Source organism: Felis catus, chromosome B3 (genome assembly GCF_018350175.1).
Source record: "Felis catus isolate Fca126 chromosome B3, F.catus_Fca126_mat1.0, whole genome shotgun sequence".
In the NCBI taxonomy this organism is placed as follows: Eukaryota; Metazoa; Chordata; class Mammalia; order Carnivora; family Felidae; genus Felis; species Felis catus.
In genome coordinates, this window is record NC_058373.1 from 115,153,032 (window position 1) to 115,170,329 (window position 17,298).

General features: G+C 46.8%; 1 protein-coding gene across 4 annotated transcripts in view; it reads left to right on the plus strand.

Moving 5' to 3' along the window:
• SUSD6 (sushi domain containing 6) overlaps nucleotides 1-17,298 on the plus strand; it is a 98,758-nt gene that overhangs the window by 41,740 nt on the left and 39,720 nt on the right. For 2 of the 4 annotated variants that reach the window (XM_006932941.5, XM_003987778.6), the window contains exon 2: nucleotides 4,514-4,714. In XM_006932941.5, coding sequence (XP_006933003.1) covers nucleotides 4,594-4,714 — 121 coding nt within the window. In that variant the 5' untranslated portion in view covers nucleotides 4,514-4,593. Of the gene's footprint in view, nucleotides 1-2,007; nucleotides 2,832-4,101; nucleotides 4,253-4,513; nucleotides 4,715-17,298 lie in introns of those variants that run through there. The other 2 variants (XM_045060128.1, XM_019833204.3) reach the window with 2 other exon arrangements.

Genomic DNA, 17,298 nt, shown 5'->3' on the forward strand with positions numbered 1-17,298 from the left:
AGATGTGCAAATGGAAGCCAGGGAGCCTTCATGACCAGCCAGCTGTTTAGTGGCAGAGATGGGACTGACATGCAGCCTCAGGCTTTCTCTTTTCTTTCTTCTCTCTTCTTACCTCTAAGTTTAAATGTGACATGCCTTGTGAGGGTGGATAAGTGCCATCTTTAAAGACGAGGCTTAGGGGCGCCTGGGTGGCGCAGTCGGTTAAGCGTCCGACTTCAGCCAGGTCACGATCTCGCGGTCCGTGAGTTCGAGCCCCGCGTCAGGCTCTGGGCTGATGGCTTAGAGCCTGGAGCCTGTTTCCAATTCTGTGTCTCCCTCTCTCTCTGCCCCTCCCCCGTTCATGCTCTGTCTCTCTCTGTCCCAAAAATAAATAAACGTTGAAAAAAAAATTAAAAAAAAAAAAAAAAGACGAGGCTTAGTTCCAGGCTCCTCTTTAATCATAACTTTTTTCCAATATTTTTTGTGGTAAAATACACATAAAATGAAATCAATCATCTTAAACCAGTTGTAAGTATGCAGGTCAGTGACATTAAGCGCATCCCCACTGTTGTGCAACCATCACCGCCGTCCGTCTCCAGAACTCTTGGCATCTGGCAAAAACGGAACTTTGTACTTGTTAAACACTAACTCCGCATTCCTTCCTCCCCCAGCCCAGACAACCAGGATCTACTTCCTCTTCCTCCTCCTCCTTCCTCTTCTTCCTCCTCTTTCCCCTTCCCCTCCTCCTACTCCTCCATGTATTTCTCTAGGGATAATGAATATCTAGTTAATTTTTTCTGAAATGTTTTTCTTTTCACTTGCTCTAAAGCCACAGTTCAAGTCCAGGTTTTATTTTATTTTTTAATTCTGTGTTTAAAGCAGATGCCTTCTTAAAATGATTAGATATGTATAGTGTGACCTTTTCTCCACAGTAGCCAGGTTCTCCCATTCTGAGCAATATCCTGGGGTCACAGGGCTTCGCTTTTCTCTGTATTGTTTCTGAAGCACTAACTCTTGGCCTAGCCTTGCAAGTAGACACTCCCACTGACTACCCTCTATTCTCTATTCATCTTTTCTCTTCTTTGCAAAGCCCCCATCGTCACTACCCCATCTGTCATGCACTTGATCAGGTGTTAGGCTTCGTGGTGGAATTGGTCCTTTGGCCCAGGGAGCTGCTTAAGTCAGGGGGAGGAGTCTGTTGTTTCTCTCAAATAAGACAAAACAGGAGCTCCTATTTGTGTATCTTTTTCCTAATTCTATATTGGCTCCTCCCCACAGTATTCGTGAGTTTGGCAGGCATTTGTTCACTGCCTTCAAGGAGCTTTGAGTCTGGTGAGGTGAGACAGATAAACATGTAGACGCATTAACCTGTTAGAGGTACAGTCCTAGCAGGGTGCTCAAGACACTTTGGGAATAAGAGGGGGTTAGTCCTACTGGAGGTGGGTGTGGTGTGAAGTGTCAGAAAAGAATTCCTCCAGGTGACTCTTGTGCTGAGCCCTAAGAGTGACTATATTCCTGGCAGGAGGAGCAATCAGGTTTATTTGAACATCAGTCCGTATGTTGAGGGAGGAGACAGGTGGTCTACTGGAACACGTGGCTACATTAATTTTATTTTACATTTTATCTGTTTGAATAGGTAATGCATGCACAAGGTACAGTATACTCAAGGACATTAAAAAGGAATACATAGGACGAAAAACGAGTTATTTCCCTATTAATTGCTCACTTCTCCACCCTGAAGGCAATTATTAGCTACCGATTTCTTGTGCATCATTCCAGGCAGAGATTTTCATGGCATGCAAGAGTGTGTGTGTGTGTGTGTGTGTGTGTGTGTGTGTCCCCTTTAAAAATACACGCAGCCTCGCAAGTGGCTTTCTTCATGTACTGATTGTGGAAGTCATTTCATATATGAGGACAGACTAGACCTGCCTAGTTCTTTTTAATTTTTTTAGTAGGCTCCACACCCAGCGTGGAGCCCATCACGGGGCTTGAACCCAGGACACTAAGATCAAGACCTGAGCTGAGATCAAGATTTGGATGCTTAACCGACTGAGCCACTCAGGCACCTCCTGCCTAACTCTTTTTAGACCAGTACATGGTATTTTGTTAGGTGTGTGTATGACCACTTGTTTAACTTGCCTCACTTCAGTCTTTTGCCAGTACAAAGAATTCAGTGACTATCTTGCATCTATATCATTGCTCATGCGATTTTTGAGGACGGATTCTAGAAGTAGAACTGATAGGTTAGAGAATATGTGACAGATATTGTCAAATTGCCCTCAAAAGAGCTCCACATTAATGATGCTAAATTTAAGATCCTTTACCACTTGATGCCCCCCACTTCCCCTCCTCTAAAATCCTTGCCACAGTGCTCGTCCTAAATGAATTTGGTCTTATAACTCCTCTGTTTGTGATCCTCTAAGCTGTACATGGTTTTCAGGGTAAAGTTTAACCTCCTTGGCCTAGCCCTTAACTCTAGCCTCTGCCAAGCGTGCTGTGCTCCCATTGTTCTGTTCCACTTGTATTTGGTACCTTCTTTTTCACTAAACATATGCACTAGCAGTCAGCCATCACCTCCTCTGGGGAGTCTCTCTTGGTTACCTTCACTTGTGCACAGAACACCTAAGCACCACTCTGATCCAGTCCCATCCATTCACTATAGAAATATTTGTTGTGCACGTGCTGTAATGTGGCCCAACCAGGTGTTATTCTCAATGTTGCCTTCAGGGGGTGATGACTGCCTGGTACAAATACCTGCTGTGGATGAATCAAAAATGACAGCACCCATTGCTAACTGGACATACTGTTGAACCTCTTCTGACCTTGGGTTTTGGCATCTGCTGAATGAGGAGGTAAAGCCTGATGACCTCTAAGGTCTCTGCAGCTCAGCCTTATTACTAATTACAACAGCAACAGCAGGCAGTATTTACTGAGTACTGGCAAAGTGCCAGGAACTGCCAAGTGCTTTGTCTGATCCTAATCCTTACATCAAACCAATGAAGACGTATGGTTACTGCTCCCATTTTACAGATGAGGAAACTGAGGCTAAGAGAGTGATTTGGCCACATGGTCATAATAGAGGACACAGATTGGAATTCTGGCATTCTAACTCTGCTGTCCTTAGCCACATAAATATATACACATTCCACACATTTACACACACACGGTTTTGTGTACTGTTTTGGGTCACTTACAGACTCCACCCCTAGACCTCTTCATGAACCATCCCTTTTCTACAGCTTTAAAGGCTCAAGTTGGAGTCTGGGTAAAAGCTGTGGACAGAAGACTGCTACAGTCACAGCTATTTAGGGGTAGTGAGTAAGGACCCAGTGGCTAGCTCATGCTCATTGAAGGCCCTGCTAGCTGCTTTTCCTTCGTGCTGAGGTAGCTCCTGTTGCTGTTTGCAGTAACTCTCTTTAGAAGGGGATGTAGGCCTGAGTCAAGGCTTCAGACATGGATTAAAGGCAGGTCTGTTTAATATCCCTGGCAGAGTCTCAGAGGCATCCTTTATTAGGGTTGTAGATGGCAGGCTCCCTTATCTATTTACATAAAGCCTTATTAATGGAGAAGGAGGTGTGTATGGAATTTAAAAAGGGAGTATAATCTTATTATTTGGAATACTTGTTATAAACTAGGGTAAATAAAATCAAATGACTGAACTAAAATGTAATAGGGCCCATATCATAATGTATCATCATCAACTCAGCTGCTTCTCTGAAGGCTTGTAGAAAGTAATCCCTTAAAGTCTTAACCCCTGATACATATATTTTTTAAAGACCCTGGTTCCTACTCTTCTGAAGTCATCGTCTGAACTAGAGTGGGTGGGGGTGCTAATTAACAGTCACAGCCCATCCTCTCCCAGTCCTTGTCAGGGACACCCAGCAAGTGTGGCCTCTTGGGGTCACAGGTGTGTCAGGTGAGCCTGGAGTAATTGGTCCATTTTTGAGATTCATGGCTGTGGAGTCAGCGTCAGATCCTCAGGGGCTCATCCGGCCTCTGGCAGCTGAGCAAGCCTAGCCGTGGGCCCTTGGCTCCCGCAGCTGCATTCCTTCTCTAGGCGGTGTATTTCTCCCTTTAAGACACGTGTTCTCTATTTTTTTTTTCCTTTCGGTCGGTTGAACTCGCTCTGAGTCCAAATGGCAAAGGCAAAGCCTGACTCAGGGGTGTAGCATCTGTGTCAACAGCTGCCTCTCTCTCCTCTTCTCTGTTGGAGGCGGTGGGGGCAGAGCCTGGGCAGTTGCTGAAAGTTCTGCCATGCCTGACAGATTTCCAGGTGAGCTTGTGTTGGTCTCCTCGTCCTAGAGCGAGGATCTGGCTCCTAGATGCTGACACTGATGGCTTGCTGCAGGCCTGGGCATTTCCCCACATAGGAGTTGAAAAGCCACTTATGTGCCTGTCCCTTCTGGCAGCAGGAATTCAGTTACTAGCATTTTGTATGTGATTATGGCTTCCTTGCTACGGTGCCTACTTGCAGCTAACTTAGGGCCAAAGTTTTCACTTATGTCCTTGTTTTCTGTTTGTTTGTTTTTTATAGGTAAATCTACCCGTGGCTGACTTTAGAATTCTTCTGGCTTTTAAATTTTTTCTTTTTAAAATAACTTGGACGGATAAAAGATGTGCCATGGCAGGATAACACCAAAGAGCACCTCAGCGTTGGCCGTGGCCTCCGCGGGACATGGAGTGTTCCTTCCACTGGTGATCCTTAGCACCCTCCTTGGAGACGGACTTGCCTCAGGTGGGTCCCCGACTGCCTCTGTGTGGGAGGGAAAAGACTCAGTACCATTGTTTCTCCCAAAGGCTGGGGTAGGGCACTGTCCATCTAGTGGGAAGTTGCAGGGAGAGAAGAGGGTGGAGGTGGGCTTTTGTGCCGTGGTATAGCCGGGGGCCAGGCCTGGGGGTGTGGCATTAAGGGGCCTCTTGAGTCACCTGGGAGACGGGTGTGTAGGAAACTGCTGGGCTGACATTGTCGCCCCTTCCCCTCCCCCCCCCCCGCAGCTGGAGTCACCAGGCAGGATGGAGGGATTCAGAACACGATATTCAGCAGGGTGCAGGTTTGGGAATCAGACTGCCTGTGTTCTGGGTCCAGTCCCATTGCTGGCTCTGCGACCTGAGCAGATCTCCTTACCTCTCAGCTACAGAATCGGATAAAAGTAGTACCTACCCTGGGGGGGGAGGGGGGTGAAGATTGTCTGAGATAGCACAGCAAGCACTTAATGATTGTTAGCTTATTGTGTGTTTCTTGTCTTTTTATGTTTTTTTCTCAGAATAAGTACAAAGTTGAGGTGTTGTAACTTAATGAAAGCAGGACCTGGTCACTGACACTATAAACTTCGTGATCCTGGACAAGCCACTTAGGCATTCTGTGGCTTAGTTTCTCCATTTATCAAATGAGGGGGGTTGACCCGGATACCTTTAAGGTCCTATCCACTTCTCTCAGTTTATACTTTCATAATTCTACGGACTTTTCTGGTTGAAGCTGATGGGCTGCAAGAGCTGTAGCAGTGGCTAGAAATGTAGCCATGAGCTTGATCCTTGTTGGCTTCTGCTGTGCTCTGAAGACCCTTCTTAGGTTCTCTTCATGTGGTCCTCTCGACCTGGCGTCCTTTTTAGAAAGCACATATTTTGATGTGTACCATAGGCCTCTGGGTGACGCTAGAGAACCTGCCTCTGTATCTGCAAGTACCAGTAGGGGTCTCAACTAATTATGAATGAACTCAACAGTAGTGGGGCCCCTACCAGTCTTCATTAGATACATTAATACGGCAGTTTTCTTTGGACAGCATTCCCTGGAGAGGGATCTCAGGTAGATTCTGGAAGGGGACTTGAAGGATGAGAGCAGTGTGGCACATAGAGTCCCCATACAGTGATCTTTCTCATTCTTTCTTTTGAACACTTGATTATTTTTTCTAAGTTTATTTATTTATTTTGAAAGAGAGAACGTGAGCAGGGCAGGGGCAGATAGAGAGAATCCCAAGCAGGTTCTGTGCTGTCCGTGCAGAGCCCATGCGCCATGAGATCATGACCTGAACAGAAATCAAGAGTCAGGTGCTTAATCGACTGAGCCACCCAGGCGCCCCCTCTCATTCTTTTTCTATCAACCCCTGCCACCCGCTTACGTGACACGTGAAGATAATAGTGCAGTCTCATCTAAGCTTTTTCTTCTGAATTGTTGAGAAAAACAGTTACCCATTTGTTGTTGCATTATAGTCTTTTCCACCACGCACGTACAGATTTCCTCTTCTGCCTCTTCTTTACTCTGTTCTGACACTTAAACCTTTCCCACAAAGCATAACACCTCTTTGGCTGTGAGGAGCCCCTGGCACAACTAAGGAGGCCACTACTAATAATTGAGACCCCACAACGTAGGCATCATGACTATATATGAGATTTCAAAGGTAAAGAAGGCCAGACTGCACCAGTTGTGCAACCAGATGAAGCAGGGCTTACGTTTGCAGGGCATATAAGCCAAAGCCAGAGGAGGCCTCTAGAAGCTGTAGTCACAGAGCCATAGAATATAGAGATCCTGCCTTATTCACCACTGTATCTCCAGAGCAGATGTTGGCAAGTGACAGTCCATGGACTGAATCCTTCCTGCTGCTTCTGTATGGCCTGTGAGCCAAGAATGGTTTTTATATTTTTAAATGATTGGGGAAAAAAATCAAAAGAATAATATTTCACGATACATAAAAATTGTGAGCTCACATATCAGTGCCTATAAAGTTTTATTGGAACATAGCAATGTTTATTCTTTATAATTATGAATATAAATATGGCTGTGTTTGTGCTGCAGTGGCAGTGTTGGATGGTTGTGACATAGACTGTTTCACCCCAAAGCCTAGACTTTAAGATATTGGACCCTTTCTAGAAGAGATTTGCCACCCTACCCCTAGACGCAAACAAAGAGTGCTCAATAAGTATGTGCATGAATGGAATAACTGTCAGAGCTAGGATTTTAGAGGTCATGCACTTGCCCAGGGTCCTAGGGCCCAGGCTCCAGAACCTGACCTAAAACCTAGTATGCTACCAAGACCACCTTCTTCCAAGGCTCCACTAGGGGAGCTGTCTGGTCATGTGACCTGGCAATTTTAGGGCAGAATGTCTGCCTTTGGTGTCTGAGGCCTCTAACTTCCTTAGCTTCATTAAGCCATTCCGCCTACTGCCACCCTTCTTTTGATGGGCTCCACCCCTGCCTCCTCCCATTTCCCACCCCATTTTCCAACTACCCACACCTTCCCAACTTTCCACCCAAGGTCTGAATTCAATTATCAGGAACTGATGGTTTCAGACTGGCTGGATAAAGGGATTATTATTCTCCAGTGTGGAAAAATGTATGTCTGTAGTGTGGGCTCAGAGCAGGATGGAAAAGTTGGCTCTGTAGCTTTTTTTTCCCTCCCCCATCTGCAAAGAATCCTCCCTTCCCTGCAACCCCCAACCCCCCAAGTCTTTTCTCCTTCCCATAAAACATGTGTACTGGCACAGAGCAGGATGCAGGCAGTGGAAGGGGTTTTACCATTACTTAGATCCAGTGCACCAAGTTGCTGCTGGTTTTTTCCCTCTCTGGAGTGGCTTCTCGGTGAAGAAGGCACGCACTCCTTGGCCTGAAACCCGTAGCACACCTGCATGGCTGTGCCTGCCATAAGCAGCTTGCCAAGAAACCAAAACTCTCAGATACCCTGAAGTTGAGGAAAGGCATGCCAGTTCAAAAAAAGTCCCCTCTTCCTCTTCGTGCCTACCTTACCTGCTCCTGTGGCTGCACTTGAACACTTACTCCAGAGGCATTGTAAAATGAGGTGCTTATAAAATACACCGCCTTCGTTACCCAGTGAGCTCTAGTCTTTGTGTGTACATACACACTCGTAACTGTGAGACTCCCACCGGACATACGTAAGTGGGTGTCTTCTGGGGGGCAGTTCATTTGTAGAGTCTCTGGTTACAAATTCCACAGTCACCCTTCGTCTTGGTCATAATTGCTCAGGTATAGAAGAAAAGAATCATGTAGGAACAGGCCCTTGAGAGTTCTGGGGCAGAGTTGTGCCATGGTCAAGTTCAGTTTTCCATCTTGGTTTCTCTTATCTACAGTTTGGGATTTGGAGTTATAATGGAGAAGGTGTTAGGGAGGCAGTGGGTCCAGCTTCCCCCTTGGTCATTCCTTAAGCAGATACGGGGAAAATCATTGGAAGTTTCCTTTCGAGGAGTAGCAGAAGGAAGAGTATCTTACCTCTTTACACGTGGTCACACCATGCAGGCAAAAGACCAGAATTGAAAATAAAATTATATGCATAGTACACAGCTTGCCTCTCTTCCTGAACCAGAGAGGAATCAGGGTCTCAGCTGTGCAGCAGCCTTTCCCAGATCTCGCACAACTCCTTCCCTTTACCCAGGATCTTAAGAAACTTGCTTTAGGACCTTAGGCAAATCAGTTGACCTCTTTGTGTCTCCTTTAAAACAGAAATCGAATCCTTAAGGATGTTAGGTTGGTGTTGTGTAGACTAATAAAAATGATTGGAGGGCACCTGGCATATAAAATGTGTGGTGTAATTCCCAAATAATAACAACAACAGGGTTGGTATGTGACCCACTGTTGAGTCATGCTGGGCAGGAGACTTTATGCAGATGACATCCTTTGCTGCCTTTAAAAAAAAAAAAATGAAGATGCAAAGTCATTGTGTTGGGGATAAGGAATTGGGAGGAGGTGTCAAACTTGACCAGTTGAGGAAGTTTTGGTTACTTCTGGAAACCCCTTTGCCTTCCAGAAAGCTCATGTTTCCATAGTCTGATGGTCTCAACCCAGCTGGCTTGCTGACTCATGTAAAAAGCTTTTGATTTTCATTCTCTCCCTTTCCTGAGCATTTGCTGAGAAAACTCAGTATTTTACTTGTTTCTGATTTCCACCCCCCCCCCCCCGCCCCGCCCAAGAGTGTTTCCATGACACTTTAGGCCATGTTAAACATCACACAAGCACCTAAAGCCATTTTAAAATCTCATCTGTATTTCTGTGCAGCAGAGTGAGAAAGCATGGCAGTTAGTGTTCACTGAAGAGGGAAAACGTTGAGAACAAGGCTCTCAGGGGTATGATACGACTTTGGCTCTTCATGTTGATGTGCTGGAGAGATGTTGACAAGTGGCCCTGGCTCATCTTGCATCTCTGAAGGGACCTGGAGTCAGAGATAATGTACACTGAGCTGAGAGGTGAGAATAGGCAGGAAGTTGACATGTACAGAGTATCATTTGTGTGTCAGGCTCTCTGTGTGTCATCCCATTTAAAGCCCTTAGGAAAGCCTGTGAGCTGCGTGGTCATGTAACCATTTTACAGATGAGAAACTAAGGCAGAGAGAGGTTACATAACCTGCTCAGAGACAGGCAGTTGTCTGTGGGGAAGCTGGCTGGGATTTGTGCCGAGTCTGTCTAACTTTGCTGCCCGTGGTCTGCTGAGCACCACACTGCGTGTGCTGAGTGGCAGCAGGCTTCTCTGAGACCCATTTCTTGTGTCACCCTGTTGGAGCACTCGGGGCAACCTTCAGATGATTCTTTTGACAGAGGAAGAAAGACTCCATCTGTGTTTCCTCCCCTGGATAAAGGATGCAGGAGTCATCTCTGGGTTACTGTGTTTGCCTCTGTGGTGGTTTCTGTTCTCATGTACTGGGACCCTTGATTGTTTGGTTCCCAGTTTAGGCACACAGTTTACCAGGGCGGTTCTATTCTTGGAAAGGAACAATAGGGACCACAGCAAATTGTTTGCTAAATGAGGATGTAGTTCCCAAAACATCCGCAGAGCATCTTCCTGTCGGTTGTAAACACTGCTGACGAAGTGATGTAATCTCTCCGTGGTGTAATTACCTGTGACTATAAAAAGACTTGGGGATTGTGGGAGGAGGCTGGATGGGTCATTATAGGGCTTGCTGAACCCTGGCGTCTCAAAAAGACATTGAGAAATTACCCTCCTCAGGCTAATTGTTGTGCCATGTTTAGAACATTGCAAACACATGGTATCAGCTTTGCACTGTAACTTTTGAAGAACAGAAACCAGGAGTCCACCAAACTGAACACCTAAGTGGGTCTCAGTCGGGCTAAAGCTCTCAGTAAGCACAGATTCCACCTTTGAAGCAAAGGTGCCCTACTACCCTGGCCTAATTTGTGAGCTAGGATTTTACCCTTACCTGCCCAACTCCTGCAAAAGGGGCCACAGGGCACTTAAAACACACACACACACACACACACACACACACACACACACACACACACACCAACCTAGGGTCAGCTTCCAGAGTTCTTAATTATTCTAGTAGGTTTGCAGATGAATCCTTTCATCACCTCTTACCCGCTGGGAGATTCCTTTCCTCTGCATCACTCAGGAGTGTGAGCCTGCAGAGGGCATGAGCAGCCCTCACTCCCATTCCAGGTGGCTGGTGCTAGTATGACTGGTTCCCTGGAGTGTGGCCAGATCAGGAGTGACCTTGGCAGGCCTTGTGTTTAGTGTTGAGGCCCCGAGGGACAGCAGCATTTAGAGACAACCTTTTATGCTGCTGGGTGAAAGAGAGGGGTGCTGGCTGCTGATCTCTCCTAGCCCTGTTCGTGCACCTCACCTGAAGCCAATGTAAAGCATGAAATCTGAATGTACCAGAAGATAAGGGTGAGATTATAACTATTTATTTAAAAAGTTTATTTAAGTAATCTCTACTCCCAATGTAGGACTCAAACTCACAACCCCAAGATTGAGAGTCGCATGCATGGTCTTCCAACTGAGCCAACCAGGAGCCCTAGATTATAATTATTAAAAAAGGATTGTCCCCTAGCATTTGTTCACATAGCTGTCTCTTGTCAGGTGGCATAGGATTCAACTCATAAACACCTTAAAATAGTAAATACCACCTGCAGTTCTCGTGGTGGCACTGAGGTCACTAATGCAGCTCAGGGTAACATCTATCTGTTATCCTTCAGGTCCGCCCCTTGCTTGTTTGTTGCTTTTAATTCCAGTGTAATGAACATGCAGGGTTATATTAGTTTCAGGTGTACAATACAGTGATTGACAATTCTGTACATTTGTTGTGATCATCACAGTAAGTGCACTTGTAATTCCCTTCACCTCTTTCTTTTTAATTTTTTTAAATGTTTTTATTTTTGAGAGAGAGAGAGAGAGAGCGTGAGCAGGGTAGGGGCAGAGAGAGAGGGAGACACAGAATCTGAAGCATGCTCCAGGCTCTGAGCTGTCAGCACAGAGCCCGATGCAGGGCTTGAATTTGTGAACTGCAAGATCATGACCTGAGGTGAAGTCATGATCAGCTGATGGACTCAGCCACCCAGGCGCCCCCCCCCCTTCACATATTTCATCTGTACCCCCCACTCGCCTCCCCTCTGTTAACCGTATGTTTGTTCTGTGTAGTTAAGAGTCTGGTTTTTGTTTTTGTGTTTTGAGGTTTTTTGGGGTTTTGTTGTTGTTCTCTTTTTTTTCTTTGTTTGCTTGTTTTGTTTCTTAAATTCCACTTACGAGTGAGATATGGTATTTGTCTTTCTCAGAAGACTTATTTCACTTAGCATTATATCCTGTAGATCCATCCATGTTGTTGCAGAGGGCAGCATTTCATTCTTTTTTTATTGACTCCTTGTTTTTAGAGAAGCAGTGTAGTCTGATCAAAAGCGTGGACCTTGGAGTCCAGTTGCCTGGGTTTGAATATTTTGAATACGGCCCCTACTCATAGCTCTCTGTGTTACCCTGGATAATTTTTCTGACCTCGCTGCCAATGTTTCCCTAAAATGGTCATGATAATAGTGACTACTTCATAAGACTGTTGCAAGAATTAAATAAGAATGTATATATATAAAGCACTTAGGACATGGCCTGGCATACAAAGACGTAATTTCCAAGTTGAAAGATCAGATTCTAGCAGCAGTTGCTACAGTCTGCACTTCTGCTGCCACACAGCTAGTTAATTCAGACAGACTCAAGGTTGGAAGGTATGCCTTGTTTCTTCTGTAGTCTTAGATTCTGTTTGATTCAATTCAGTACATACTGAGTAGAGTTGGCTGCATACTGCCTGAGTTATTCATAATTCATAAGTCTGTAATTCTCAAATACTTCCGTGTTGGCATCTCGCATATGAAGACAAGGAGAAAAGGGCAGCAGTACCCCTTAGCAATGTTGTTGCTGGGGTAGGGGTGGGGGATCAGCTAGGTAATCTCACAGTAAGCCATTTGCTTCGGAGAGGGTCTCTTGTTGGCATTTCAGAGCCAGAGTTCCTCAAAGCTGCTGTTTGTTAGGAACCTTGGGAGTCATTTTGCAAATTAAAGACATTTTTCCTTTTATCAGCACCATGATGTGATGGGAGGATTGTATTTTAAAAGATTCTTAAACACATCTGGGAGAATACAACATGAGAATTAAGTAAGAACTCTCTTGTCTCCTCTCCCATATGGTAATCCTTTTGCCCCCTCCTACTTTTCTTAGCTATTTTGACAGCATTTCTTCTTTTAAGAGCCCTTTTCTACCTAGATTCATTTGCTTCCCCGGAGATGGGGATTTTCCCCATGTTTAGCTTCTTTGACTTGTTAACTCTGCCAGTAGCAGGTCTCCTAAAGTACAATTGTTTAATCGTTCAGAATTCTGGGAAGTAGTGCGGGGCAGATAAACAGGTTCTCTTCAAGATTTCTTCTTTGCAAAGCCTTTTTTTTTTTTTTTTTTTTTTTTTTTTAATTCACAAAAGTATTTTAGGCATTTCAACCCAAGAGGGGAAATGTGTTTCAGGAAGTTATGGCCAAGTATAAACAGGGTTATAAAATAACTGTGCTGTAGCCTTTGTTATTCTGAGTAACAAGCAACACTTTATGAAATATGAAAGGGCCTGACAATCAGTTCTTCACATGTAGGAGACACATGTCTCCTTGGGAGAGGACAGGACCTGTGTGTCTGTTGTCACTGGCTCGAGTTCTGACAGTTGGGCCTTGTTGACTCTGGCAATGGTGGGACGTACAAGAGAATGTTGTTGGGATTGTCACCCACCAGATGAGGAATGAGTGGGCCTGAGGAGCAGCCCAATAATGTTTACTGAGCACCGGTCAGGGAACAGTGAGGTGTGGCAGCAGATGGGAGAGAAGCCTTGGTTATTTCTGCTTCCCAGTTGATCTTAATACTTTGGGAAGGCCTTTGCAAAGGATCCTGTGGTGTCTAGAGCCGGTGTAGCCCCACTAAACCTCCTGATGACCATGCGTGGCTGCTCAGAATTGCTGCTTAATGGCCTATGAAGTTAGATGGTGACTTCAGTAGGCTGTGTGGCTCTCAGCTTCATGACTCCTGGACAGTAGACCCCTTCGGCCTCTGATCTTTGAGGTCTTCTCCTATCATGACTCTCCAACTCAGATCTTGGTATGTAAGTGTTTGCACATAAGCTCCTTGAAGGTAAGGACAAAGTCCTTTATACATTTGCTTCTTTGCTGTAACCAGGCCAGTGATCATCCCAGGTGGACCCAACCTGGGAAAGGTACTCTATGGGGTGAGGGTCCCTCCCAGCAGGGCTGTGCAGAATCATGGCTTGTCCTGCACATGAGGAGAAAACAGCCAAGTGCACAGCCCTGTGAGCTGCAGTACCCTGTGGGCCTCTGCACTGATTTATGGTTCCCCATAAGATTCCATCCCTAGCTTTCTGGGGAGTTAAGAACGGTGTGAAAGTGCCTCTGTGCCTTAGGGGATGCAGGTGGTGAGGCTCTTCTGAGGAGAAAGGGTGGGACTGGGAAGGCTGCCTAGAAGAGTTCATTGCAGTGTGTGGACTTTCAACTTGGGTGAGGAACTTTGAACCCACTGTGGGTGTGGGTCCCCTTAGGTGATGGGAGGGAGGAAAGGTTGGCTTTCTCCTGGGGAGGAAAGGTCAGGAGGAGGAATGCGTGCTGACTCTGAAACATTCCCTGACACTGGGGAGGGACCAGGAGGAACAGCTTGAATGGGTTTGGCTCCCCTTTCCCACCCATAACTCCGTCTACTCTGTACCTCAAGTCAAGGCTAAGGGGACTCCTTTTCCCCCTTTACCTGCACAATAGCACCTTCAGGCCTATTCTCACTCTTCTTCCAGTGGCTGCATTCCTGTGGCTGGAATCCTGCCTCTTCCCCTCCCTCCCAAACCTCTCATCATCCTTCCAAATCCAATTCAGTCATCTCCTCTATGAGACACCGCTCATCCCCTTACCAGTAGGGTTAATAGGGTCTGGGGGAAGGAGAGTAGGCTTTGTGTGTGTTTCTTGAACTAGCAGGCACTCCTAGTCCTTTCTCTTGAGGATGTCAGAGAGGTTTTCTGGTGATGGACAGGATTCCAATTCCTAGAACCTTGACTATCTTTGATTTGAAGGAATTGGACAGTTTGTTAAGACTTCTGGGAATTGCAGCTTTGGGAAGCCCAAATCCTTTGTTCTGCAGATCATGTTGCACATACCCTATAGACTTGCTGCAAGGCCTCCCGACTCAGGGCTGCCCGGGCACATGCTGGCTTTGGTATTTTCCTAAGCACAGTACCTCATTTAGCAGGCATGGGTGGACATAGGGTTGGCAGGGAATTCTAGAATGCCATGGAGGGCTTTCTGGGGCCAGGTACTGGACTGGATCGTGGTGGACGTTCTCACGTGCAGTTGGGTTCTCAGGGAAAGCCTGTGAGGAGGGCACCTGCAGCCAGGAGCAGTGCTGTAGACCGGGAGGAGCCCGGAGCTGATGGTTTGGCACTCTGCTGTGCTCACAGGCACTTGTTGATGCTCCTGCCGAGCGCCAGGACTATGCCAGCTGCAGTTCTGCATGGTGCGTGTCCCGGCCAGGGAAGTCACTGTACCACACGGGATGCACATGAGAGGGGTTTCTGGCTCGGATTAGGGGGGCCGTGGTAGCCTTTTCTGAGAGAGAGAGAGAAGTCTACACAGAGAGCTGAAGGCAAGTAGAAGCTAGCAGGTAAGGAAGACAAGATGGCAGAGTAGAATTAGGATTGTAGTCTTTGGGGCCAGAAAGCCTGGTTTGAAGCCTAGCTCTGCCACTAACATGTAGTATAACTTTGAGCAAGTTTCTCAAAGTGAACGTCCCTCAATTTCTCTCTGTGTGACACTGGGATGAGAGCACACTGACTGTACAGGGCCGTGGTGTAGCATCATCGTTGCTGTTCTGTGGCACCTCGCCAGTGGCAGGGACAGCCAGCATGTTGGAGACATGTGTAGGGAAGACAGGGAGAGAGTCGAGTGTCGCGTCTGCTCGCTTCCCTGACCTTTGCTTTGCAGCTTGCTGTGACACTTCTGTTGAAACTTCGGAAGTCCAGTATACTCTGTCCTCCAGACTGGCATGCCTCTTGCCCTGGTGGATGAAGGAGTGGTCTCTGCCTTGGTGAAGGAAGTTTGGAAGCTGAGGTTTCAGAAGGAAAATAAAGTCTAGCCTTAGTCTGAGGGGCCTTAGTCTTAGTCTTAGTCTAGCCTTCAGATTGGGCTGAACTTCACCAGCAGTGCAGTTTGGGGGAAGCATCTGGGAAGTGAGATGCTGCTGGTGGAGCAGGTGCCTTTCCTGCTGAGTTGTTCCTGTTGAGGACGGGAGGAGAGGGAGTAGGAGGAAGGGCAACAACTCTGTGCTGGAGTGTCTTCATGATCAAAGGGTTAAAGAGAAAACAAACACCAGTGAATGGATTCAGGGTTGAATGAGTCTAAACAGGGAAATAGGGCTGGAGGAGGGTATTGGTTTGGGTACAGATTGTGGAGAAGATTGGGGATGAGAAGAATGGCCTTTACGTTCCTATTTGCCCATAGGAACCGGAAGTGACCAGCTAAGTAAGGCCTGTTCCAGCCTGCTGGAGGGGTGGGGTCACTCAGGACAGGCCCCTCGTGCTCTGCCTCAGCCCAGCCAGCGGGTGGGAGGCGTGTCTGACAAGGACCCCTTATTTCAGCCAGTCTGCCTCACAGCACAGGGTCCCCTGGGGGTCTAGCTCCAGTCTGGGAGCACTGTGGGAGGCTCCTAATTGATTTGGAAGGGAGAGGAGGGGAGGAGCAAGCAGCTGGCATCTGTGGCGTGCGGATGTTTTCCAGGCCTCTTCAGCTTGGATCAGAGCTGGGGTAATTGGAGACGTCGGGGTGAGGCTGTCTGTGATTTGATGTGTTTGGGGGTGCAGAGAACTGTTGTGACTTCCAGCAGAGAAGTGTCTCAGGTTTCTTCAGCGTGGCTCTCAGTAGAGGAGCTCCTTCTCCACGCCGTTGTTCTCTGTACCTTCTGGTTAGGCGTTCAGACGCTTTGAGGTCCCAGCCTTGGCGTTCAGAAATTCTGTTAGCGGTAATGGCAGACCCTGGCCTTGCAGGAAAAATGAAGATGTGAATAATAGGATTAGATGAGGTAATATGTGTACAAGTGCTGGGTAAACAATAAAAGTCTGTTCTAATGGAAGGGATTATTATAATGTTCCTTTTTTTAGTCAGCATCTCTTCTCTGAATTGCTCAAAGCACTTGGTTGACACTAACTGGTTAATCCGTCATTTATCCCTGGATGGGAGGGTGGTATTTAATAGCCCCCTTTGTATACAGGATCAAACTGAAGTTTCCAACAGAGCCCCAAAGTTTGAAGCCCAAATCTATGGAGTCTGAATCTAAAGCTTGGGCCTCTGAATGTGATAATGCCTCATTTCTGGGAATAAAAGAAGGTGAAAGGAGAAAGGGAGAGATCATTAAAAACATCTAATGTTTCTTTTCACAGACAGCTAGTCAGGTCAGACAAGGTTGCCACAGTCAGGATTTTGAGAGACGTGGAAATCTGACATCCATTTTTCTCTGAGAAGCCACGGAGTCCCCGTTGAGAATTAGGCCTTGGTATATGCTAGAGAAGCAGCAGGCTAGTCAGTGTAGGTTTGGGACAAGGGACACAGAGAGGGAGCTGCAGCGTTCTTAATTTTGTTCTGTTCAGGTTGTGCTTGCAGTCCTTGAAGTGCCAGGCTCTGCACAGCGGTTCCAGCTTCCTGGCACACACCAGTGCAAACCCACTCACTACTCCATCGTGTCCTGGGAGGCGTCAGGGCACCCGTAGCAGGTGCTTGTTGTATTTTGCAGGTCTCAGGGGGAAACCCCAGGGAGGTGGGTTCAGAAACCTCCCTGAGTGTGTGGCCCAGGCCAGTTTTACTGCAGAACAAATGCCTACAGCCTACATTTGGTGGCATGGCATCTGGGCAGATCAGTCTCGGGTCAGTGCTGCAGTCAGGGAATAGCCTAGGCCCGCTGGCTCACCTTTCTCCCTTCTGAAAGGTCTCACTAGTCAGGAGCTAGTGAAGACAGGTCCCATTTTGTTCACATTGCTAAATATGGTCCCGCAGGGTCACCTTTCTTCCCATGCC